The sequence below is a fragment of the Nasonia vitripennis genome (assembly GCF_009193385.2).
Source record: "Nasonia vitripennis strain AsymCx chromosome 2 unlocalized genomic scaffold, Nvit_psr_1.1 chr2_random0010, whole genome shotgun sequence".
In the NCBI taxonomy this organism is placed as follows: Eukaryota; Metazoa; Arthropoda; class Insecta; order Hymenoptera; family Pteromalidae; genus Nasonia; species Nasonia vitripennis.
The window spans coordinates 761,186-788,682 of NW_022279617.1; the positions used below are offsets into that span (position 1 = coordinate 761,186).

General features: G+C 38.4%; 1 protein-coding gene across 1 annotated transcript in view; it reads right to left on the reverse strand.

Moving 5' to 3' along the window:
* Window positions 1-27,497, reverse strand: part of LOC100117476 (aromatic-L-amino-acid decarboxylase) — a 745,226-nt gene that overhangs the window by 452,667 nt on the left and 265,062 nt on the right. Inside the window, exon 8 of the mRNA XM_031925521.1 lies at window positions 14,680-14,854. Within this exon, the coding sequence (XP_031781381.1) occupies window positions 14,680-14,854 (175 nt within the window). The remainder of the gene's footprint in view (window positions 1-14,679; window positions 14,855-27,497) is intronic.

Consider the following 27,497-nt stretch of genomic DNA (forward strand, 5'->3'; position numbering starts at 1 on the left):
GCTTAGCTCACGGGTCAGGGAGGTGGACGAGCTCTGTCAACGTTTGATACAATGGGACACTCGTCTCACTAACCAGGTTAACCTTCGGGGTAAAGCGATCGAGCAAAATGCGACGGATATTCAGTACCTTTCGCAATGGTGTGAGGATCTCACCAAGGCTCAAAACGAAGCTTGGGATGATTCGCGCGTGATACATAATCGCCTTCTCACACACCAGGAACGTTTCGCTGATGTCGTGGGAGAACAACGCGCGTTAGAAAAAAAAATAGAGCTTAGCCGGCAAGAAATGATCAAACTAATCGAGGCAAAAACAAAGTCACTGGGTAGTGGGAATGGCGATCGAGGCGCCTCGCACGTGAAGATTGACCTTCCCACGTACTCCGGAGCACCTTTCGAGCAACCAATCCGGTTTTTGAATAATTTTTTTAATTATATCGAAGCAATAGGAACGACGGAGCACGCCGTGAGATATTTAATCGAGCAAGCTCTACGTAGTACAGCTTCAGGTTGGAGGGAGCATATTCGCGACCGCGTAAATACTTTAGACGATTTTAGAAGGCACTTTCTCCAACGCTTTTGGAACAACGCGACCCAAGCCAAGATAAAGCGCAAACTTGAATTCGGTTCATATCAAGCTACTAATAATTTAAGTCGTAGTGAGTACGTGCTTCGTCTGCATAATATGGTTTGGGCACTCTCGAACCCACCCTCGGAGGAAGCAGTGGTCGAGTGTTTCTCTCGCCACTTCGACGAACCGATGCAGGTAGCCTCTCGAGAGATTACCACTATTGATGCGTTAGTCCACTTACTAGACACCATGGACCAAGCGAGCGCGTTGAATTCAGTTTTCACCTCCGCCCGTCGGATGGACATTAATCCACGTACTCGTGTCCGTTTTGGGCGCCTGTGGCGCTCTCGACTCCCACTCGTGCTCAATCATCATCCTCGCTTGAAAAAGCCAACTTTCGCCCGCAGTTGTGTAATGTTCTATTCGTTCCTAGAATAACTCCTCCTTCCTGGATCTTGCTCATTTCTCCTTCCAGGTCTGTCATTGCCACATTGAAGATCAGTAGACTTAGCGGGCATCCTAGTCTCACTCCTTTCTGCGTCTCAAAACTTCCAACTTTCCTCTCGCCTATCTTCACTTCACATTCTGTTTTGTCGTAGATCTCCTTTACCCTTTCTATAATTTTTCCGTTCACTCCTAAGCTCTTCATCATTCTTCAGATTTCTTCCCTTTTAATCTTATCGAACGCTGCCCTCATATCTGCAAAACAGGCGTATATCTTTCCCCCTTTTTTCTTTAATTCTTGCTTTACTGCCTTGTTCACCACGTAGATCGCGTCCGTCATTCCTCTACCTCTTCTGTGTTGAAAATAAATAACTCGGAGCACAAATTAAAGAATTAAACTTTTATTCTAGAATATGGCGTTTTGTGCGAACGTTTGATAGTGAGAGTCAGAGAGAATATAACGAACCGTTTTATTGATAAAAAAACAAAAGGCAATTTGCGATCAACTTCTGTGTGTATGTCAAATACAATTAGAACGTTTTATTTCCAACATTCCCTCTAAAACTTTAAATTGTATATAAACTAATGTTTGAATAGACCCAGTTTTTCGCATAAGAATTTAAATCTTGGTCGTGAAAGTGGCTTCGTGAAAAGTCGGCTACTCGGTCCATTCCAGGAATATGCTTGACTTCGAGTTCGTCTTCTTCGATCTTCTCCCAAATAAAATGCCATCTAACATCAATGTGCTTTAACCGTTTATGGAATATTGGATTCTTTGCTAACTTAATGGCACTCATGTTGTTTTCTCTGAGAATAGGAACAGCATTTAGCAAACCTAATTCATTGAAAAGTCGGTGCAGCCAAACTACATATTTTGCAGCCTTGCTTGCCGCTATGTATTCAGCTTTAGTGGTGGATAGGAAAACGCTGTGTTGTCGCTGACTTGTCCAAGTGATAGCTGACCTACTAAATTAGCAAACAATACCGCTTACAGACCAACGAGTTGATGGGTCGCTTGCAAAGTCTGCATCGCTGTATGATACAAACACATCTGTCGAATTGGCTTTATATTTAATACCAAAGTCAGTCGTACCATTTAAATACCTGAAAATTCGCTTTATTGCTGTCCAATGTTGTACTTTAGGTTTCTCAAGAAATTGCGAGACGTAATTGACAGCGAAAGCAATGTCAGGCCTTGTCGCGACTGCTAAATACATCAGACAGCCCACTGCCTCTCGGTAAGGTCCTTGGACAAATAATTTACCTCTTCATCTGCATACTTCTCAATTGGTGTCGATACTGGATTTGAAGTGTCCATTTTGAACCTTTCAAGAATGTGAGTCGTGTATCTTTTCTGGCTAATAAAAATTGAATTGTCTCCCAAACGTTCAATTTTCATATTAAAAAAATATTCAATCAGTTAAAATGTAACCTGGAATTCGGCTTTTAAATGATTCAAAAATCTTTCAACAAGTGTTTTGTTATTCGATGCAACCAATCCGTCGTCAACATAAACAGCTATAATGAATGTCTCATCTCCGATAATTCTGTAAAACAAACATAGATCAGCCGAACTCTGTTGTAAGCCAAAAGAAGTTAAAGCCTTTATAAACCACTTGTTCCAGCATTTCGATAATTGTTCAAGACCATACAAACTTTTCTCGAGCTTGCAGACACGATTAGTTCCATCTTCAAAACCTTCCGGTTGGTGCATGTAGATTTCTTTGTCAATATCACCATATAAATATGCCGTTTCAATATCAAATTGATAAAGCTCGATGCACGACGAGAGGAGCTATGTAGCGTGTAACCTCACCTTCTGCGTTGCGCTTTTTCTTAAAAATCCAGCAGTTAGTGATTGCTTTACGCTTTTCTGGGAGATCAACCAATTTCCACGTTGAATTTTCCGGTAAAGACTTCATTTCGTCTTCCATAGCATTTTTACAGTCCTCCTTTTCTTCCGACTGTATATCATCTTTGTAAGTTTTGGGCTCGTCAGTTTCGACGATCATTATTTCAACAAGGCGCTCAGGTGCTTTCATGTTTGCACGGTCACGTAGCTGTCTCTTAGGTGGTGAAGGCAAAGTCGACGGTGGAGTCTCCCAAGACTGATTTTCCGACGAATCGTCAACATCTTATTGCTCGTCAGTAACATTTTCAGGTTGCAAATCAACAACAGAATTTGTTTGATTGCGTAAATCACGTTCTCCTCTTGTCGCATCAACTTGCTCTTCTTGCTGGACAGGAAACAAAGCCATAAGTTTTCCAACATTTTCCGGAGAAAAACTTACGTCGTTACTTCGAACTACACGATTTTTACTTTTTAACTATACATGGAATCCAGCGATGTGGTCAGAATAACCAACCAAAATTCCAGGTTTTCCCTTTCGGTCCCACTTTTGTCGCTTTTCTTTCGGTACGTTAACGTAATATTCTGTTCCAAATACATGAAAGTTTTTTAAATGTACCTGTTTTCCAGTGAAAATTTCGTAAGGTGTTTTTACCTTCACACTACTAGGACCAGTTCGATTGAGAATGTAAACAGCAGTATTTAACCCTTCAGCCCATAAGTTTTTCGGTAAGTTCTTCGCTAAAAGCATCGTGCGCCTCAAGCCCACAACAGTTCTATTCGTGCATTCAGCACAGCCGTTTTGCGGTGGAGTACCGGGGTTTGATATCGCCAACAAAATTCCATTAATTATTATCATTTTCTTCATTATACCGTTGTAAAATTCTCCACCGTTATCGCAATATTGGTCTTCCGAGCTGAGTTTTCAATAATTGTATTACCTCTTCAATCTTTCCTGCTGCTTCTGATTTTTCTTTTAGAAAAAAAATTATTCTTATTTAAGAATAATCACAGGTAAAACATAACATATCTCGCTCCGCCCATCGAAACGCATTCCATTGTTCCGCACAAATCGGTGTGCATGATTTTACCTGCTTGCGTAGCACGTTGCGCGCGCTCGTAGTAAGAGTTACGAGACTGCTTACTTTCGACGCAAGCGCCGCAAAAAAAATCATCATTGATGAAATCGATGTTGTGTTTCTTCAGTACCTGTTTGACGTGAACTTTGTTTTGATGGCCCAGCTGTTCATGCCAGATCTGCAAAGTCTCTCTTGATGCGACATTAACCTTGATTATGCGTGATTTTTCCGGCTCTATCACCCTAATCAGCATCTTGTATAACCGACCGTCGCGAACTCCTTGACCTTTGACTACTCCTTCTCGTACAAATTCGCAGCCGTTCCTCGACGAAACAAACAAAAGTCCCTTTTCTGTCGCAGTGATGACTGAAAGCAAATTCCGGCGTGCTTGGGGGTACATACAACACATTTTTCATTGTACATAATACCCAATTTCAGCCAACAGAGGCTTCAAACTTAATTAAGCCCTTTCCGACAGCATCCATCGTGCTATTGTCACCAACGTATATCTTACTTGGTACTTTGAAGTGCTCATATGTGGAAAAGAATACACGGCGATAAGTGATCTGATCCGTTGCACTGTAGTCTGCAATCCAGCAGTCCTGTTTCTCGCAGGACAAAGTCTCGCAGATAAAAGTTTCGTCGTTTTTACTTTCTTTGGGAGCTTTAGAGTTGTCGTACTTGACTTTGCTCGGACATTCATTGCGTAAATGTCCATAACCTTGACACTTATGGCACTTGAGTTTGGATTTGTCCTTCTTATTAGCTCCAGCATTTTCTGTGGACTCATTTGACTTTATCGAAAAATTAGTCTTACCAGAGTCGTTCCTCTTACCGTGATAAGAATTATTTTGCTTACTTTTTACATGAGCTTTCATTTTACTCGTCAATAAGGAGACTACCTCCTCTTGCTTTGCGGCGCGCTTCTGACGACGCGTTTCGTCCGAGGTTAAAACACCAATCAAGTTTGATAATGTTTTCAATAGTTGTTGTTAATGAAAGTCAGAGAGAATATAACGAACCGTTTTATCGATACAAAAACAAAAGGCAATCCGTGATTAACTTCTGTGTGTGTGTAATACAATTAGAACGTTTTATTTCGAACATTCTGAACTTCATCTGTGTGTCGCTTAGTCTGCCCTCTTCTTCCAGTTTCCTCTCCATCCTGCCTCTTATCAGTTTCGCGTAGATTTTATATGCTGAGTCCATTAGTGTTATCCCTCTATAGTTTCTGCAGTCCCCCTTCTCCCCTATTTGTAGATCAGTGTCACTGTTCCTTTCTTCCATTCCTCCGACAGGCCTTCACCATCCTATATCTTTCCTAGAATCTCCGTTAATTTTCTCAGTAGCATATCCTCGCCGTATTTCCATGCCTCGTTCTATGTGCTATCTCCTCCTGGGGCCTTTCTCTCCTTCAGCCTTCCAATTATCTCTCTCACCTCGTCAATTCCTATCCCCCCTTCTTCACTTCCTTCTCTCCCGTCTGTTTCCATTTCAAATCCATTCTCTTCTCCTGGCTGCTCTACTCTCTCCCCCAATTGTTCTTCGAAATGCTCCAGCCATTTACTATCTTCTATTTCCCTGTCTATTTGTTCCCTTTTTTCTTTCCTCCTCTTTTTTACCAGACTCCAGAACTTTCTGCCACTTCTGTTCTCTTTTGCTTCTTTAATCTCCAGCCTTCATCCTTCTTCCTTCTTCCTTTTTTTTCCTGCACAAGTTTTTCAGCTCCCTTTTAGCCTGCATGTACTATTCTTTGAACCTTCTCCCCTTCTTTATCTCTCTTTTCGCCTTTTTCATTTCAGCTTTCTTCTTCCTGCATTCCTCATCCCACCACTTTCCCTCTTCTTTCTTTTTTCGTCTCCCTCTCCTATACAGCAGCGAGTTCCCTACCTTTATTTTCAACTCGCTCCATGTCTTTGCGGCTTCCCCCCTATCTATCCATCTTCTGAACTCTTCGACTGTCTTCTCAGTCCAAATTGACCTTACTGTTAACTCCTCCTTTACCCTTTACCTACTCTTCTCTAAGCCCAGCTCTATCATTATCACCCCGTGATCTTATTTCTGCCTTCCTCGTTAGTTATCACATAATCTATCACTGAGTATTTCATGCCCCCACATACGTAAAATCCCCTTCCACATCGTCTTCTACATTACCGTTTAAAATGCATAGCCTCATTTCTTTTATTCTATTCAGCAGTTCTTTCCCCTCCTTGTTTATGACCTCATCTTTCGAACTTCTTACTACCTCGTTGCCCTTCTCATCAAACCCTCGTACCTTTTTACCTGTTCTTGCGTTTAAATCTTCGCACCATAGTATTTTCTCCCCCCCCCCCTGCTCTCTCCACTAACTCCTCTACCTCTTCATAGTTTTTTTCACTTTCCTCTCTCATGTATGTCGAGCCTATCCACCATTTTTCTCCCTTCCTTTGGATCTTAGCCCCTATAAATTCGTTTGACCTGTCTCTCAACCATTCTTTCTTGTCCCCTTTCCCTTGTAGTTTAACAGCCATTTAAATACCCCCTTTGAGCCTTCCCCTACTTCCCCCCTTACTAGCTTCTCTTACCTCCGTCGCGTATCCTTGCAGCCTCTTTTGTATTCGGCCTTCTTCTCCTCTTTCTGTCCATATTTCTTGTAGGCAGATGACGTCAAAGCCTTTCATGAACTTCCAGCCCTCTTCTTCTACTCCTTTTAACCCCGCCACGTTCCAACTTAGCACTCTTATGTTCTTCTTTCCCCCTATCTTTCCCTCCATCTTTTTCTTTTCTTTATTCTTTCCTTCTTTCTGTGTCTCTTCAAAAAAGTTGGTCTTTCCTCTCCGACCATACGTACTCCGTGTCTACGACCGTTAGACCATTTCTCCTTACTTTCACCTTTTATCCCCCCTCTCTCCATTGCTTCGCTAGCCCGTTCAGTTTTTCTCTGCTTCTTCTCTCTCTCCAGGTCGTGTCATGGTCGACGAACACTTTTGTCCCTTTTAACTTACTCTTGATCTGCATCAGTTTTTCTTTCTCGATCTTCCCGGTCTCTACATTCCGCTCCTATTTTGTTGTTGTACTTTCCTCTGATCGACCACGTTCTTTTGAATTCTATCTTGGTTCCCAATTTTTCCTCTGTCCAGTTGCCAAACTTCTCCTTGTCCCATTCTCCTCTTATCCCTGTTATCACCACATTATTCCTCTTTCTCTCTCTTTCTACTTCCTCTATTTTCCACTCTAGATCTTCCATCTGCTTTCGGGCTCTCTCTTTTTTTTCTGTATCTTTCTCCCCTGTCTCTTTTCCTTCTCCTGTATCACTTTCTGTCGCCTTCTCCTCTAGAGCGCCCTTATCTTTTCTTCCAGTTCCTTTTTCAGATCTTCCCTTTTCAGTCTTTCCTCTTCTGCTGCCCTCTTGATCTTTTACTCCATCTCCAGTCTTTTCCATTTTTTCTCCTCCATCATTGTCTTGAGTTCTTCCATTTGTCCTTTCAACTGTTCTACATTCTCCTTCCATTTCTTTCCCCATTTCTCCTCCCATTCCTCCATCATCTTCTTTCTCTCCTCCTTTTGTTCCTCCATTGTCTTCCACATATTCTCCAATGTTTCTTAAAGTTTGTTCATGTCACTTCTCTCCTCTTCTTCCTTTTTCTCTTCCTCTTTCACTGGAGACCTGGCTGTTAATTTGCTCCTAACAAACGGGTTTACCCCTTTATTTCCTCCTCAGCAGGGCTTCTATCCTTTTGTTTTACTCCTTTCTTATCCTCCTTCTCTTTTTTCTGAAGCTTTCTGTGAGGCTCATATTGCTTAGGCACCCTCCCCCTCCTCTCCCCCTCTTCTTCATCCCCTTCCTCTTGGCGTGCTTGTGTCCCTTCTTGCACCTGAGTTACCTCCTTCATTAATGAATTCAATTCCACGCGGGGTTTCGAATTCTTCTTCGTCTCCGCCCCTGTCGATCCCCTTTGTCTCTACAATCACCTCGTTTATCTGGTCACAACTATAATTCATATCCTCTCTCTCTCTCTCTCTCTCTCTCTCTTCGCCTGCTCTCACACTGCAAGACAGACACTCCTTTCATAAACGGACATGACCTTATCACGGCCACTCTCGACGTACGGATTCCATGCCACGTACCTAAAACATTCTCTTAAGACACTACAAGGGAATCTGTGCTGAGAGGCTAAGGGACTTTCTTGGTGCATGTGACTGGTCATCGCTCGCTACTTCATCACTCGACGAATGCATTGCCATCCTAAACGCTAACTTGACTAACGCCATTAACCACCTCGCTTCATTACGTACAGTGACTCATGGACCGAAACGTCACCCGTGGTTCACCACGGCTCTTCGTGACCTCTTGAAAGAACAGACTCTACAGATGGTTTCGCAGATCACGTCTCCCTCTAGACCTATATTTCTATAGATTAGCGAGGGATGATGCTCAGAGACAGGTCGAGGATGCCAGGCTGAATTATTACCACTCACGCTTGTCAACCTAGAGAGTCTGGATACACCAGAGCACTTTAATTTCAGGGAGATAACGGAATCGGATGTCCTGGCTGCAGTCACGCACTTTGACACTCAGGCCAGATGCAGCGATGGCATCCCACAGGTTGTCATTCACAAGGCATTGCCAGTACTCGCTCCTCTACTCTGTCATATTTTCAACCTGTCATTGAGTGAATCATGCTTCCCCTCTGACTGGAAGATGTCACTAGTGCGTGCGCTGAACAAAGTCAGCTCACCAACAGCTCTGACTATCGCCCGATCTCCCTCCTCTGTTTTCTGTCCAAGGTGCTGGAGTGGCTAGTGCATAGGCAGATTTCCGAGTATCTTGAGTCAAGACTCTTCATTGACGATTTTCAGACGGGTTTCCGCACTGGACACAGTACACAGTCTGGCTTGATTAAGTTGACTGATGATGTCAGACTTGTCATAAACAGGAAGAAGGTAACACTTCTTATTCTTTTTGACTTCAGCAAGGCGTTTGACACCGTGTGTCACGTCAAGCTCCTTAGAAAGCTGTCCTCTTTCTGCTTCTCTAAGCAAGTCATCCGGTGGCTTGCATCTTACCTCACTGGTACAGAACAGGTCGTCATTGGTGACAACAACGAGCTTTTCACCCCTCGTTCTCTGAATATGGGGGTGCCGCAGGGGTCTCTTTGGGTCCCCTGTTGTTTGCGTTGTACATCAATGACTTCAGTTTCTGCCTAGACTCTGATGTATCACATCTGATCTATGCGGATGACTTGTAGATCTACAGCCAATGCAACCTTGAGGAGCTCGATTCTTGTTCCACGAAGATGAGTGCTAATGCCGCTAGGATAGCGGGTTGGGCTGCGCTAAATCATTTTAAGCTAAATGTTCTCAAAACCAAAGCGATTGTCCTGGGTTCCTCCTACTACATAAATGCTTTACCATCTCTAGCTAATACCTCTATGAATATAGGCGGAGCCCGGGTCAGCTACGAATCATCTGTGCAAAGTCTAGGGGTGTTGCTTGATTCTAAATTAACCTGGAAAGAGCATGTCACACAATTGTGTGAGCGTGCTCACTCTCTAATGTATAGACTATACTTCTTCAGAAAGAGCACCACTCATAATCTGCGCAAACATTTCGTGCAAGCGCTTCTTTTTCTAAACTGCAGAGATTAGTGAACACGGGAATCCGTTACATCTATGGTGTAAGAAGGGACGAGCACATTACCCCTTACAGACGCGAGTTGCAGTGGCTTACCACTGCCGGACGTAGGAAGTACTTCATGGCTTGCTTTCTAAGAAAACTTTTCAACACAGCGGTACCATCATACATCACTACCTATTTTGACTTCCACGTCGCACTTCGTCCTGTCAGGGGTGAGGTGACACCTCTGGACATCCCAACCTTCGCTACAGAGACGCTGAGGATCTCATTCCACATAAGCGCCTCATACCTATGGAATACACTACCTTCACAGCTCCGCGACAATAAATCCATTACACACTTCAAGAAACAAGCCAGACACTACTTTTTCACCCTTGAAAACACATAGCTTATTATCTCCACAGTCATCTCAGTCTCACCTCACTCAGCATCATAATTTATTACTTTACTACGTATTTATTTTTTATAAAATTTTGTACAACACATTGTACAGCAAAATAAATAAATAAAATCTCTCTCTCTCTCTCTCTCTCGCTCACCTCTTATTCACTCACACCTGTGTTCAAACTAACACGTCTGGTTATGCCAAAACTCGCCAAACGCTCTCCACATAGTGTAAAATGAATAAATATGCATGTCTAAGAACATTGTCTCAAAATCAAACAAATACAAAACTTTATGTGTTAAGAGTTTTTTATATCATAACAGGAGCAATATCTGATGTCAAATATCATCAATTAAAAATAATGATGCAATTATTCATGTTTATTTTTCTCTAACCTAAAAAATAAAATATATATGATATATAAATCCTAGCCGAAACAGAACTAATTGGCCAAAAACTTTGAAACAATTTTTTTATATCAGTAGCTATTGCAGAAACTAGAGTTTTTTCCTTGTTCCTAAATTATTTACAAAATGAGCAATTTTTTTTATTTATATTTTCTTTTTTTTTTTTTGAGTCATTTGATTCAAGCTTCAACCAAAATGACAAATAATCACAATTTATTCAATTTATTTTTAAACAACCGGAAGTGTCTCCTCTTTTATCTGAAAAAACAGATCAGATGCGAAATGTGGGTTGTGGCGAAAAGTCAGCTTTATTTTTTCGTATGGGAAAGAATTTTAAATACAGTATTTGAAAGGCCTTTAAGGTAAAAAAATCTGTTTAGCGGCTATTTTTTTAGTAAGGGTTCGGGCTTTTGAGTTTGCGGGTTTTGGGGTTTGAGGGTTTAGAGGGATTTGAGGTTTTTAGGGTTACATGAATTCGGGGTACGGGATTTTGGGGTTATGGTGTTTTGGGGTAATGGGGTCTTGGGGTTATGGTGTTATGGGGTTATGGGATTTTGGGATTTTGAGGTTATTGGGAAAAATAAATTTATCCCTTTAAATAAGTTGAGGTATTCATACATTTATTTTTAATAAATGATCCATAATTTCATATTAAATGTAAACGAAAGTTGTAATGCCCGCCATATTTTTCGGGCAGAAAGCAAGTTATATGTCGTGTTAGTCACTTTTTTTAAGTTTTATGGCTTAGGGATGTTCATGAAGTCAAAATAGAAAAACGAAATCGTTTGAAAAACAACAACGTTGAGTTCAATAATAAAGGAATTTTAATGTATTTAACACGCAATTCTAATTATGATAAACGTAGATATAACACAGCTATATGTTATGAAGTATCATAAAAGAAAGAAGATCATAAAAGTTAATTATTATTACATGTAAAAAGGGCTCTTGTCTAATAAAGAATTTAAAAAATTGGAAAATGTTACAACATTTTATGAAGTTGTTATAACTAGAAAATTAATAATCACCGGTGAAGAATAGGACAAATGTTTGGAATAAGCAATCAAGGTTGAATTTCCTAAAGCTCTGTGTAAGCTGTTTGGTTATATCTGCGTATTTCATAACCCAGTAAATGTTAAAGAATTATTTAAAAAATATGAAGCATATTTTTACAGTCCATTATTAACTAAAGAAATACGTGAAAATATCTCACTGAAACGTATCAATTCTATTTTAACAAGTTACGGGTATACACTGACTGATTGCAATTTACCTAAAATTTAGTGAGGATGTTAAGGAAATCACTTATGAAGAGTTTTATGCAACAAATAAAATTGAAAATGATTCATTATACAATATAAGCTTTTTAATGAATAAACGACATGACATTTTCGATTCAGTAATAAATAGTGTAATTAATAAAGCTGATCAAGTGAAGTGTTTTTTTATTGATGGACCTGGAGGTAATGGAAAAAGCTACTTACTAAAGACAATTATCACTCATTTAAATAAAAAAAATAAGTTTTTCACCTGAAGCATGGACTGGTATAGCAGCAAATTTATTAATATGAATTATAAGTTATATTAAAAAAATAAAATATATCAGTTGTTGAGAAAAGATGTGAATGGCTTCACGGCACGTAGGAAAATTTAAATAACCCAAAATTTTTAAGGCCCAAAAATTTTAAAGCCGAAAATTATATCTACGTCATAGATGATGTCCTGTCAGGGTAATACCTAGAAGTTTAGTTGTTGAGAAAAGATGGGAATGACTTCACGACACACAGGTACATTGAGCACTTTAATATAATAAAGTAGAAGTAGTTATTACATTATATCCTATCATAATACGAAATTAACTTACTGTATTACCAAATGATTATGTGTGTGTCTGTTTCTGCTTTTGTTTTGCGTATGATAAATGTTTCTAAAAAAATAATTCAAAAATAAAAAATGTTTAGTAACTGAAATGTTAATAAGATATTTCCAAATAGGTGTCATTACATAAAACATCTATTATACTAAAATTTCGAATCAACATTACTGTTGTCTTTATTTTCAAGTATAATTTGTGAGGTGGAAGGCCTACTTTTATATTTTAATTAGATAATTTGGATGAATATTTTTGTCGGGTTGAACACCCTTATGTGTTGCGTAATCTATGCTGCAAGATGTCTTTGAATTGACATATAACAATTTCAATACTTTATCATTTATGATTTTAATATCGTCATTATGAGGCGCTAAAATAATAGAATTTATAGAAATATTCTGATAAATATTTCTATAAATTTTGTCATAAACATCGATAGTATTCCAAAGTTGAGGCATTTTGAGAGGATTAATTTTACCTTTTCCTAAATCTAATAATAATGTTGAGAACTCTATCATTAGGGCAAATATTTTCATTTTCACGTCAGTTCATTTACTTTCATAGTTAATCATACATTGTTTCGACTATCCCTTCCTCCTAGAGGAAGCATTGTAATAGTGATTTTTTGTGTTTATCTAGAAACATGTTGTTAATGTGTTTTGATGTACATTTAGTCGAAATATAGTGTTTTTGAAATATAGTATTTAAGATTTAATTTTCACAAATTTTTTTTTTAAACCCGTTTTAACTTTATAACTACATTGCGAAACTTTTTACAAATCATGGTTATGAAGGATGATAAGAAAGATGGTGGGCCGATTGCCTTGAAATCAGTCTTGCCGCATTTCGCGGGCAAGTAAGTCAAAAGTTTCGGACATAACGACATAACTCGATACTTTTGCGGCGATTCACGCAGTCATTTTGCTTGTCAACCACAAATATGTATCTCTAAATTAATATTTTAATAATAAAATATATTTTTATTAGTTTATGTAAATACAATTTAGATGATATCGTTTCTTCACCACCGAGCGGTAGATATCACGGCGCGTTTTTTTAAGAAAATGTAAAAATTTGCTGATTACAACATGAAACTTAATTAAGTTTTATTGCTATTTTACTTTTTACATTTTCTTTAAACAACGTTTTATTTAATCTATCATTTATCAGAATGAGATTGACATATAAATATGTTAAAAATAGTATCTAGGGAATAAAGTAAAGTGTTCCTTTCCTGCGTGTAAGATGTTGCCTAAGCGAAGTGAGGGCGACATTCATGCAGGTTTGGGCAACCTACTTTATTTCCGAGAGAAATAAATTTTGCTTTAACTGGTATCCCCAATCGCATAATATTTTCGTTTCACCCTTTTAATTGACACCCCATCCCTCTACCTGATTGACTCATATAGAGTACATGCATCTAAACTCTTAAATCGACAAAAGAATATCATACATCCGTACAGATTTATAAGAAAACATGTTCTACTAGCAGAATAAGAGGAAGCTAAGTGACAATGACTTGGCAGCGGTTTTTTAAACAGTATTACCTACATTTTTATCGGCTTTATTCTTAATATCTTCAGAAATTACTTTTCTACTAGGGGCATAAAATTGGATTTATTGCACACGGAGCGTGCGTAAAATAGACTTTTACGCACAATGTATCCAACAATAATACATTGTGCAACTAGAGCAGGGGAAAGAGAATTGGCACTTTATAGTGAAGTAACAGAAACTAAGAATGCGCAAAACATTATCCGAAAGTCAAAATTTTAAAAATCTGTCTTAAAACCGTGTCTAAAATCTTTTTTTTTTGCCATTTTGACCAGCACCAAACATCTAATGAAAAGTTCTATTTTGTTAACGAATAAAATCAAAGTATGTATTGTAACGGGGTTTTTGGGAAGTAAATTGCACAAAAGTACAGCGGCGAGGGTGATTTGGCTCAATATCTCCTAGATCTCATGGCGCATGCTCTACTACTGAGCCAACGAGAATCGAGAACTCTGATTAGAGCAATGCAAAAACCTACGGATAGTTTACGTTCCTACATAATTTTATATTTAATATTTTTTGTAGACATATCATCAATAACAATAAGATTATCAGGTTTTGGTAAACTGTAATCTTTACAACATCGTTCTTCTGTTTCTGATAAATTTGGATGTCACATAAAGCATTATTTTCTTTAAAATCTTTAGTAAAAAATTTTTTAAATGTATTCCAAATTTTATTTCCTTGTATGTTTTCTGCTAATTTGACCCAAGCGAAACATTTACGAAAAATTTTTTGATTTATTCTTTTCAAACTGATAATTCTCAATATTTCTACTTTTTTGCGTCAATTTTTAGTGTTTTGAAGTTAAAGTGTATATTGTGAGTTGTTCACTTTAAAAAAATTTAGCGAAATATACAAAATAAATTCGAGATTATGTAGATATTGAAATTTGCTAACTTACCACGACTTCGTTGCACAATTCAAATCTTGAATCCTTTTTTACAAGCATCTCGAATCGTTTGGCAAGCTGCACATGGTTGCGAATGTATGCTTGAAGCCCAGAAATACCATAATTTCGTATCACGAACCATAATTTCAGGGATCGAAATCTTCTACTTAATGGAATACTCCAATGTCTGTAAATAAATAAATAAAAAAAAAGATTTAAATAATTCAAAATTTGATCATATTTTATTCTATAAATTATGATGTTTTTAGAAAAAGTCTTTGAAGAAATATAGCTTCACATATATTAATTTATTTATTTATTGGTTAGTTCTAGAGTTACATACATTTGCACCTAAAACAGAGTCGAAACTCGAACCATGGAGCCACGTTTGCTGCGTTTCCTCTATCGCCAGGCAAGATCCATGCGGTGAGTACGCATATGTCGACGCGTATCTATGACAATAGCCCCAGATTTGCATAGCCATATCTCTAGCTAGCCTTGCCCCGATAGTCTGCTTATGCTTCTCCAAGACTTTGTACGAAAATATTCTTCTCACAATAAGCTTCTGAAAATAAAGAACCGACTTTTTCAACTGCCGCTTTTTTAATACCTGAAAGCTCATGCGACTACATCAGTCTATCGCGATGCTCCAAGCCCACCGGATTTCTGACAGAGCAAACTTCCTGGAGAAATTGCTCTGGAGCGCACCTACTTCGAAATGCTGGAGTATCATCGCGGTCGAGACTAAACTCCCAAAGAGTATTATCGATTTATTCTGGCGACTTTTTCACGAAAACTCAAGCAAAACCTACCGTAAACAGATGGCCGCTCTCTGAAGGCTGCGCCGTCCAATACTACCCAAGGGCTCAGGCGAACACTATATCTCAAGAACTTTTGATTTTTGTAATGATGGATAGTTTCGTGGGTATTTGGTAATAATCAGCATACCTTTTGGGTATATTTCAAAAGAATATATAGTATAATAAGAGTACTGTAGTTTTTAGGCATGACCGCGAGACGGAAGTGCTTTATAGTTTTGTCATCGAAAAATATATGAGATGCGATATCTCACGCAATTTTCGACCAATCAGGCTGAAATTTTGGGAGGAGTCTCCTCTCGCACAAACCTGAAAACTTTTTTTTTTATTCCGATCGTCTACGTTTTTTTAAAATGCGGGCACAATTTGTTCAATTTTTGCGTCTTTTTTTAATAAAAATTTTGGTGTTACACGATTATCCCTGAGAGACTTTTATCAATCGTGCAAAAAATTTGTATGCAAACTTCCCTCGTAATAGTAAGGTGCCAAATTCATTTTAGGCTTGATCCTGCGTGTATACGCAAAATGAAGTCACATCCAAAAATCGCTAAAATAGTACATTACGATATGTGTGACTTAAATGGTTCTTTTTTTACACGGCGCAGTTAGCACCCGAGCGTAGCGAGGGCGCTAAGCGCCGCGTAAAACTGAACCATTTAAGTCAAGTGTATAGTATAAAATTTTATATCGCAGATTGCTAAAGTCCGCAAGTCGTGACTTAACAGCGGATTTTAGCCACACTGTGCTATAAACGCTTTTTAGGCTCTAACTCGAATTCTATGCATTCTACAAAAAAAAGTTAAAAAGAAAAGTTGTAGATCTCGAGGAAATACAAACTTTTCTTACTGACACTTAAGCGTGAAGATGCTTTTAATTTGAAGTAACAGGCCAAAATAGATTTTTTTATAGCAATTAACCAGTATTTATTATAAAACTTTGAGGCTATACATTTCACATGAAAACCTTAAATGTAAAAGTTGTAGATATTTTAGAATCATAACTTTTTAGCATGACAAACATTCTTTTAAAACGCTTATACATAAACAATAACCCTAGAAACGATTTTTGGTACATATAATTGAATATCTCCCAAACTAAATTGTCAAACGGTTTGAAAAAATGTATGATAATAAAAAACGATGATATCTATTTGCTGTAAAAATTTTAAACCATTTTGATAACTAGTTTTCGAGCTAAAAACCGAAAACTAGAAACATGGGTTTTCTATGTCGTACGATTACGGGAGTAAAAAGGCTTTAATTATGTTGAATTTTGGGAAAACAACGATCTTTTGATCACCTCGTCTAGATTCTTTTTGCAGCTTATGAAACCATTTAGTTTAAAAGATATGAGGATTTAAATTCTTTGTCTCTCACCCTGTATAGCCTGTGTAACCTAAAATTACTATTTTCGTTAAACCTTCTAACCCGTTAACTAAAGTTCAGAATGTTTTGAGAAAATTCATAATTTTATAAGGTTATGAGAACTCTATGATATTTAAAATATTGAGGTGTACAGTTTTTCATGAAAATTATAGGATTTGATATTATGACGGGAGCTCCTTTAGTAAAATAATTGAGATTAAAAGTTAACAAAAAAAATTAACAATATTGTATCTATTGGAATTATAAATTTTGTTGGAGGAAGCTACGTGCCAAAGAATTAGAAGCCGTTTTTTTTTATAAATATAGAATTTTTTACTGTACAAGCGAAATTGTAAACAAAATTTTATAGCACTGCGTGACCTTAAGTTCGCGTTTATGTCACGGATAGTTTTGACATAGCGGACTTAGGACAGGCAGATGCTATAAAATAGTATACGATACTTGTAACCTTGGCTAGCATTTTATTACACGGCGCTGCGGTATCGCTCTCGCTACGCTTGGGCGCCAACTACGCACCGTGTAATACGTATTATAATGTACTATTACACGTATCGTAATATACTATTGACATACAAAAATTTCGCATAACTACTCTTACTCTTATCAACTCTGTTGAGGCGGTTTATCAAAGCGTATACAACTTACTTTAGAATATACCATATATTCTTTTTTTTTCTTTGATAAAGTCTTATGATTCGGTATATTTCTTAGTTACATGCAAATATACACAAATTTTCTTGTAGAATAACTTCCAATAATGTAGGAATATAATAAAAATAAGCGTGGACTACAATAAATGTAGAAAGTTATAAAAAAGCGTATGAGACAGAGCATGCAATAGACATAATTTACATACCCATATAGCACCCAACCTTTCGGCAATATTTCCTCAAGGTTGCATTTGTAGATTCGTCAGATTCGAAAATATTGTGCGAAGGTTAAATTACGTTCAAGAAATTTCCCTGCAATATTGCTGTAAGGCATCATGTCCTTTTTTGGATTGCATTTCCAAAAGACAATAAGCATATTGTGGCAATATTGCTCGAATATTATTTAGAATATTGTGTCAATATAGGCGAAAAATACTATAGTTAAAAAAATTAAATAAGCTTTTCCAGGGGCTACCATACTCTATTCGGGGACTATCATCTGGATGATACTCCCCAAAATGGGCATGGAAGCCCTTGAAAAAGCTTATTTAATTATTTTAATTTAATGTTTTTTGCCTATGTTTTACAATATTGCAAATAATCTTTAAGCAATTTTGCCACAATATGCTTATTGTCTTTTGGAAATGCAATCCAAAAACAGATATGATGCCTTACAGCAATATTGCAGGGAAATTTCTTAAAGGTTATTTAACATTCGCACAATATTTTCGAATCTGATGAATCTACAAATGCAACCTTGAGAAAATATTGCCGAAAGATCGGGTGCTATATGGGTAAAGCGGTTTCCATAATTTATTATTGATGTTGTTTGCAACTATTTGAGTCAGTATTTTTTTTTATTTAATGTAATAATATTTTTTTTTCACCATAACTGATGATAATAATTTTTCAATTGAAAAAAAGTAAGCATGCACTACACAATATATAGCAAGTAATAAAAAGTCATGCAATTAATTATTTATGACATTTTCATGTTCTATTGTAAAGTACATTGCATTTTATTTCGTTTTTGTACATATTTGTATCTTTTATTTATTTAATTTTTTTCCTTTTTATTTATAAACTATTATTGAAAAAACTAAAAATAGTATATTGTGTACCAAGAGCGTACAATAGGCTTTCTTAGACCTAGTGTGGAGTTTGTAGCATGAGTCAAGGCAAGCTGGCACTAGCGGAAGGCGAGTGTGTTTGTGAGCTGAAGACAAGTACAGCAACCACACGAGGTTAAAAAGCCTGGTGCACACCAAATTATGCATGTGTTACAAAAAATATAATCATTTCTAGCATACACCTTTTTAGAAGCCAAATTAGTATACGTATGCTGAAAATAATAGACACGGTAAGAGCCACACTAAAGCATTTGCTATCTAATAACGCAATCATGCAATACAAAAAGCTGTCATCATGAAAGTAAAAATATTAAAAATATATATATTTTTTTATGCAAGCAATGCGATCTTATATTTTCATCATCGAAAAATGTGTAAGATGCGATTTAATATCTCAAGCAATCTTTTACCATACAGGCAGAAACTTTGCGAAAGCTCTCCTCTTTTACCCATAAAATTGTACTGTTTTGGTTCCGATTCTGAACAAACTTTTAATATACGAGCGTATGCTCTATTTAAAAAAATGTAGACAGTATTAATCCAGCTCCAGAGTCGCCTTAAGGTGTTTTAAGTAGCCAGCAATGCCAAAGCACACTACCCAGACAGTGTGAATCAGCTCCAGGGTAGTGAATGGTCAAATTGGCAGCGATGAACAGTAGGTTTGTTGGATTATTGAGATTGGACACATGAACTAGACGTACTAGTTCACTAAATATAGATATACTGCAGCGTGCACTTTGGGCAGATCCGGACAGAACCGATCTGTCTAATCTCCAATAATGAACAAATCTAGTACTTAAATTATTTTTGTCCTCTGATAGCAATGTCAAATAGCTACCAGCAGGAGGCATGGGAATTACAACATTGATTCTACTTTAAAAACAGATCACACAGTCACATAGATACTTATTTCACTGCATATAATGACAATCAAGATCTGTTGTGAACATAATAAACACAAAAATAACGAAAAATCTGTTATCAACCTTGTGTGATGGTGAATCTTTATCCAGATAGCATCTAGCAAGAAGAAGGTATCAGTACATTAGTCGAATCATCAGGAGCAGTGAGGAATACAAGGGATAACCTCTAAGCACCAAAAACTCAAGTACGTTTTTTACTGGAGTTACGTATCTTCTACACTCACGTATATCATCGTCAGTGCTATTCCAGGAGCATTACTTTTAAATACTTTTTGCACTGTCTCATAAACGAAGAATCGCGAACAGTCGAATAGCGTGCAAAATCGCGGGGAGCCGAGCGGAGCTTATGTTTTAAAATACATATGGGTACCACACCAGTACTTCTGATTATACATATAACTGACACTTGTAGCTACATCGCGTAGTCGCTATCACTGCGTAATTATGCCTGAAAAGTCAATTTGAGCAAAATATCGTGTTTCGCAGAGGTCCTCAAGCGGCTTCGAAACATCAAAATGCGCACGGGGGGGGGGGGGCAGAGTATGAACGTGCCAGCTGGTCACTAAATAGACGCGCACAATGCTGCGCATAGCGCAGAAAAGCTGACTGCACGTTGAGCGCACTTCTTGAGAGCCAACGAACAGCTGTTCGACTTAGTCTGGATGATAGTAAAACTAGGAATAAAACATGTTTTTATTCGAATTATACAAATCTAGGAAACATAGTTGCCGTTTGTCAATAATCTATCCATGTAAAATTCATGACTTTAGGAACGTGATGAAATTACGATCTAATACTTATTAATTTGAATTAAAATACTATAAATGGATAATTTTTTATCAATTGTTTAATTTTCGGAAATAATAATGGTTTTTAATAGTATTTATAATAATTTTGCTGAGATAAAAGAATGCATCTTAAAATTATGAATGTATATTTCAAAATAAACAGTTGTATGGGACAAGACTACATTAGGGTTCAAAAATAAACTGTGAAATCATTGTTGATCAGATATTATGACTTTATTGAAATCTTCTAACGATCAGGTCCTGGTGTGACCTTCTCTCACAAGTTGTCGCCGAGAACTGACGCTCTACTCATTAAACGCCGCCGACAACTCGGGCCCGCTAGAACAAAGACGCTTTCCCGAGGACTACCGAAGGGACTCGAAGCAGTGCGCGCGCTCCTCTAAATCTATAGCTATACACACGCAGTCATGTGTTCACGTGAACGCCTCCCGCCACTCGACTCTCTGGCCTGGCAGTCACATCTCGGCCCTTTTATCCTCTCCGCACTGAAAGTGACCCTCAAAATCCGCGGAGTAAAACTCCTAGAGGGGATCGTGGCAGTCTAGGACTGATTATAAAATCACTCCTAACCGTATTGGCCTGAAGCCACGAATCGCCTTGTCGATTCGTGCATATGAGAGCCAAATGACGGAAAAACGTTCGCTAAAACTACTAATAGGTAGAATATATTATTAATAAAGAATCAATACGCCGCACTTACTCTTATCCCTAGTAGTCCTCGGTTACGTCCGGAACAACAGTATTGAAAATTCGAATTTGTGAGTTGAAATTAACCACAAAGAACTAAGAAAGTTTGCAAATGATATTGGATACTTGTCGAATGGTCATATATAACTCATATAAGCTTCTATAAAACTGCCAAGAGCACTGTATAGAGTCGATATTTTCACGTAGAGCTAGAGTCTGCGGAGACCCACAGGTTCCAAAACATTGTTTATATCCTCCTCTATTTACATATGATATTGAATACTGACTAGTTTAGAAGGATTGTTGCCCGGACCCACAGGTTTCGGAACGTTGTTTATTGTATCCGCATATACAATATGCACAATATACATCAGTTTTATTGTAGACCTTCATTGACCTATAATACGGGGTATGGACATTTGTCTATAAATGTTTATTTTTTATTTTGTTAATATACAGACGTATTTACGGACAGTATTAAATATGTAGTCTGTGGGGACCAAGCGTCAGTTCGGAAGGACTGTTCCCCGGTCCCTACAGGTTCCAGAACGTTGTTTATATCTTCCTCTATTTTCCTGTGATATTGAATACTGATCGCGAGGTCGAGTATAACTTATTATATCATTTTCATAAATAATATACATTAATAAATATTTTAAATATTTTATTTATGTTTCGAGACAATAACTATATATTTTGGCACGGGAAAACATTGCAAGCGCCATCTACAACCGCGTACTGCTTTCAGTTACTTTCATGGCGGACATAGCGTCGTTCTTGTCGTCTCACCTTGTGCCGTAGTTATCATTGTTTTCCGTGATTGTTTAGTTATCAGTGTTAATTAAGGTCTACACATGTTTCTCAAAGTGATAGGCACCGCGGAACACAAAATTGTGTGATGTGCCGTGCTTTATTCTTCCGTATTGAGCGATTCTTATATCTGTATGCCATGCCACGGCATCGCACCACCTTGCGTCGTAGTTTTCATTGTTTCTAAAAAATAGACTACTAAATATAAGTTTAATGGCTTCATATTGTTGAATTAGTGATAAGCACCGCGGAGCACAACGTTTTTGGGCCATACGTGCTTTGTTATTTATTTATTGCGATAAATATGTTTTTCGGTAGGTTAGGTACCTACATTACTGACATTCTGACTCCGACATCCCCTTAAATAAGATATATATTCATGCAGCAAATTATATCATTCTGTGCGTTAAAAGTAATGTATTTTAACAAATTCATAAGTTTCAGATTTTTCGTTAAAGCCATGGAGTCATGCTAGCAAATTGTGTAAGGAGTAAAGTTGCCTCATATAATAAATTTTTGCGTATTTTTTGAATAAAAATTTTGGTGTTACACAATTATCCTTGAGAGACTTTAATCAATCGGGCTAAAAATTAGTGTTCTAACTTACCTCATAATTATAAGGTGCCAAATTTATTTTTGGCTTGATTCTGCATGTATACGCAAAATGTGGCCACCTCCAAAAATTGCTAAAAACAGTTTTTTGGCTTTAATTTGAATTCTAAGCATTCTACAAAAAAAGTTGGAGGGAAAAATTGTAGATCATCAAAAAATAAAACTTTTTTCTGTTAATATCTAAACGTGAAAATGCTTATATCTCGAGTTAACAGCCCAAAATCATTGTTTTACAGCAATAAATCAGTTATTATTGCAGCAAGATAAGTATTTCAGCAAATCAGCAGAATTAGCAGAAGCAGCAGCAGGAATAGTCATCACAAAAACAAGAGATAACCTCCAAGCAAAAAATCAATTTTCTTGCCAGAGTTACGTATCTTCTTATTTTGTAGCATTCTTCAAGGGACTGACACTTAGACATCGCATTATAGGTGCCATTCTGGGTGCACTATTGAATACTTTTTGCACTGTTTTATACAGCAAGAACCATGAGCAGCCGTTTTGCGAGCGAGATCACGGTGAGCGGAGGCTGCTTGAAAACACAACATACAAGCGCCATAGCCATGCCAAGCAATTCTGATTTTTAAACTACTTATAGCACTGCTGCATCGCGTTGACGGTGCTGTTTTGCACTACGCACTCAATAATATTATCGCTGAAAAGTTGAACTAAAAGAATCATTGCGATGAGCGGAGGTCGGGAGTCTGCTTCGAAACGTTAAAACACACGGCAGGCGCGCTGCGTGGACATATCGCAAGCCGCCAGCCGGTCACCAAATCAATGCGTACAATGTATGCGCAGTCGTCGAACTCGCTGAGTCTTGCTTGGACAGAGCAAACAAACAGCAGTTCGGCTTTGCTTAGATGATAATAAAACTAATACTTTTTATGTTCAATTATATAATAAACTATCTTTGCACAAAATTCATGACTGTACAAACGGGACAGAATTCATCTTGTTAAGCGTGACGTCACAGCTCCCATATAAACCAATGTATTTGCCACCAATAGGATATTTCCGATTTTGGCCACCTTATGGAATTTAACAAGACGAATTCCCATCTAATATAATTTTAATTAAAGTACTATCTCTAAAAAAATTAACTTTATAAAAGTAAAAGGTTAGGCGAGTTTGATATATTCCGCAACGAAATAACAGATAAAAAAAACTGAGATCAATCAGCCAAAGTCAAGTTTATTATATTTAATTATAATTTTTTTTTTTTTTTTACATGGCATTTGGAACTCGAAAGTTCATCGCCTCATCTACGCAAGCCTTCCACGCTGCCCTATCTTGTGTCAACCCCACCCAAGATGCACCTCTCCGATCGACACCCACCCATCCTATTTCTACTAGATCCGCTTTTACGTTGTCCTCCCATCTACGTCTAGGTCTACCTAGAGGTCGCGTTACCATCGGCCTGCCCTTCATGACACGCGCTGCCGTACGGTCGTCTCCCATTCTCGCTACGTGCCCTGCCCATCCCAATCTGCGCGATTTTATTATTCTGTTAATATTTGGTGACGCGTACAGATTGTGTAACTCATCATTGTGTAGTCTCCTCCATTCCCCGGTTTCCTCATCTTTCTGCGGCCCGTATATTTTTCGCAAGACTTTATTTTCAAATACCCTAAAACGGTTGTCCGCCTGCTTAGTGAGAGCCCACGTTTCGCACCCGTACAGAACCACCGGCAGTATTATTGTCCTGTATATTCTTATTTTAACGTTTTTAGACAACAGCCTCGACTTAAGTAAATTACTCACGGCGTAGAAGCAAGCATTACCCGAATGGAGTCTCTTATTTATTTCGACATTAATCTCGTTTCTATCATTTATGGTCGTACCCAGATACCTGAATTCGCTAACCTTTTCAAAAGTAAAATTCCCAACTCTGAGATCTTCCTCCCCTCTGCAGATGCCTAGCTTATCCACAATCATGTTTTTGATTCACTCACTTCTAATCCTGTATACTCCACCGCTTTTATGAGGATTTCCGCGTTTCTTGCTACCGTTTCCCTACAATCCCCCAGTATATCCAAATCATCTGCGCAGCCTAGTATCTGCGTTGTTCCATTAAGCGTTGCGCCCAGCTGGCTAACCTGCATTTTTCTAACGGCATACTCTAACGTTAAGTTGAACAGCACCGTAGAGAGCCCATCCCCTTGTTTTAAACCATCGCGTATCATGAAGGGTTCTGATACATTACCGCCTACTCGGACCTTTCCCGTGCTTCCGTTCAGACATATTTGAATTAATCTCACGAGTTTTTTCGGTTCACCGAGAAGTACTAGAATTTGATACATTTTGCTTCGCTTAATAGAGTCGTACGCTTTTTTAAAATCTATAAATAGTTGGTGTATGGTTTCGCAACATTCCCACTTTTTCTCTAACAACTGTCTTATGGTAAACATTTGATCACTCGTCGATCTGTTGCGCCGAAATCCGCACTGATAATCTCCTACTATATCTTCCGCGAATGGAGTGAGTCTAGCTTGTATTACGTTTGACAGAACTTTGTAGCACGTTGCTAAAAGTGAAATACCCCTATAGTTATTGCAGTCTGTCTTATCCCCCTTTTTAAAAATCGGTATAATGATAGATTCCTTCCAATTTTCGGGTATTGTTTCATTTTTCCAGATGGCACATACTAGTTTATAGATTTCGAAAGTGAGCTCGACGCCCCCATATTTGAGTAACTCAGCTGGTATAGAGTCATCTCCCGCGGCTTTATTGTTTTTTAGTTTTTTAATCGCGGCCTCTACTTCTTGGTAGCTCGGTTCCTCCACGTGGGGTTCAGCAGTGTGAATTTCGTCCCCTAATTCTTCGCTATTTTCGTGCACGTTTAATAATTTATCGAAATAATTTTTCCACAGCGACAGTAATTCGTTGTCATTTGTTACGAGGTCCCCGTTTTCGTCTTTCATCAATTGCGCTCTACTCCTAAAACCCTTTCTGATGGCGTTAATCCCTCTGTACATTTCGCGGGGGTTATTTTCCTTACTGTTAGTTTCTATTCTCCTAATAAGATTCTTTTGATACTCCCGCTTCTTATTTCTGTAGATCGCGCTCGTCTGTTTCCTTACGTTAGAATACTCTTCTACGGTCCTATCGCTTCTATTTTGTAAGCTATCTAATTTAGCCTTTTTGCGCCTATCAAACCAGAGTTCGCACTCTTCGTCAAACCATGGTTTGCTCTTTGGTTTTTTCTTTTTACCCAGTACTTTATTCGCGGCCTCTTTTACCGTTTTTTCGATGTCCCCCCATAAGCTATTCGGTTCCTCATTCCCCTCCGGCGATGTGTTTGCTTCTTCAAGTGCCTGAAACCTGTTATTAATTTCAATCTGGTACCTAATTCGCTCTGTTCTATCTCGTAGTTTCTCAATATCGAAGCTTTCTACCTTGTTTGCTCGCTTACTATTTTGATTCGCTACTAGTCTAGCTCTTAATTTGGCTACTACTAGGAAGTTGTCCGAGTCGCTATCTGCCCCTCTGTAAGCCCTTACGTCAAGAACATTAGTATGACGCCTTTTTTCAATGAGGAAATGATCAATTTGGTTCTGTGTGGCCCCGTCCGGCGATGTCCACGTTGCCTTGTGAATGTTCTTGTGCTTAAAACACGTAGTTTTGATTATAAGATCTTTTGCCGCCGCGAAATTTATGACCCTAATACCGTTATCATTGCTGACTTCGTGCAGGCTTTTCTTACCTATAGTAGGCCTAAACATTTCCTCCCTACCTATTTTAGCATTGAAATCGCCTAATACTATTCTTGTGTCGTAAGACGCGAACTGGTCGATTACCTGCTCTAAAGTTTTGTAATAGAGATCCTTAGCTTCTTCTTCTTTGTCCTCCGTAGGATAGTGTACATTAATAAATACATATCTATACCATTCCCCTTCGATAATGATGTACGAGAGCCTATCATTGACGGATTTGAAACTTTTAACCGAATGTATGATGCTTTTGCTTACGAGAAATCCGGTGCCTAGAGATCCCCCACTCCCGGCCCCATACAGGTACGTGAAGTTACCCGATGCTAGTACTCCGCCATCTGGCCACCGCGATTCCTGTATTGCTACCAAATCTAGATTGTACCTATCAGCTTCCTTTACGAGTTCTTTAAACGCACCTGCTCTGTATAGACTGCGAACATTCCAAGTTCCGACCCTTAAGTCCCTTTTGGTTCGGATTTGATTTTTTTGAGCCATGATGTTATGTTAGACCCGCGCGCTTCGGATCCTGTTCCGATCGCAGGTGAGTCCACCGTTCTAGAGGTGATAACCCCCATACCTCTCTAGAACTAAGTATGAGAGCTTTCCGACTTTGACGAGGACAGTGTCAATTCGTCGTCAGACACACTACGGTTTCATTCTCGCATCCTAACGCCCCCCTGCAAGGCAGCGCGCCTTCGCTGGCATCGTTACCGCGTAAGACCAGGTGACGAATCATTCTACGCATCCCCTTTCGGGGCAGTTGTCATCGCTCCCGCATCCTCCTCGGCAGCAGGATTTTTGCCCATTTTTGTAATGTGTGATGAAAGAGATAGATTGAGAGATAAGAGTTGATGTGAAGTGTTTTTGTTGTTGTGGTGCTTGCGTAGTGTTTCTAGATGAATGCGTTCGACAGTGTGGGCTCATCACACCCACGCCTGTTCCTATCGGCTGTCCGCGGCTGCTTATTCAATTTATTCGCAGCTAACCTCTTTCTCAGGGGCTGTTCCTCTATCCGCAACCTAAGGACACGCTGTGTAGTGGTGATAGGCACCCACCCGTCCGATCTGAACGACAACGCCCAAGACCCGCTTAGGGTAGCGGCATTGTAACAGTATTTAATTATAATAAAGCAACAAAATTTTGTTTTGTTATTAAAGGGCTTACTCAACTTAAGCAAAAAAGAAAGAGTCGTGCAGCTCAGTAGATAACTGAGTGCGTGGTAAGGTAGCTCAAAAATGGCAATTAAAAAGAAATCTGCATTACTGACTGTATTTATTGTCGAAAACCCTATGT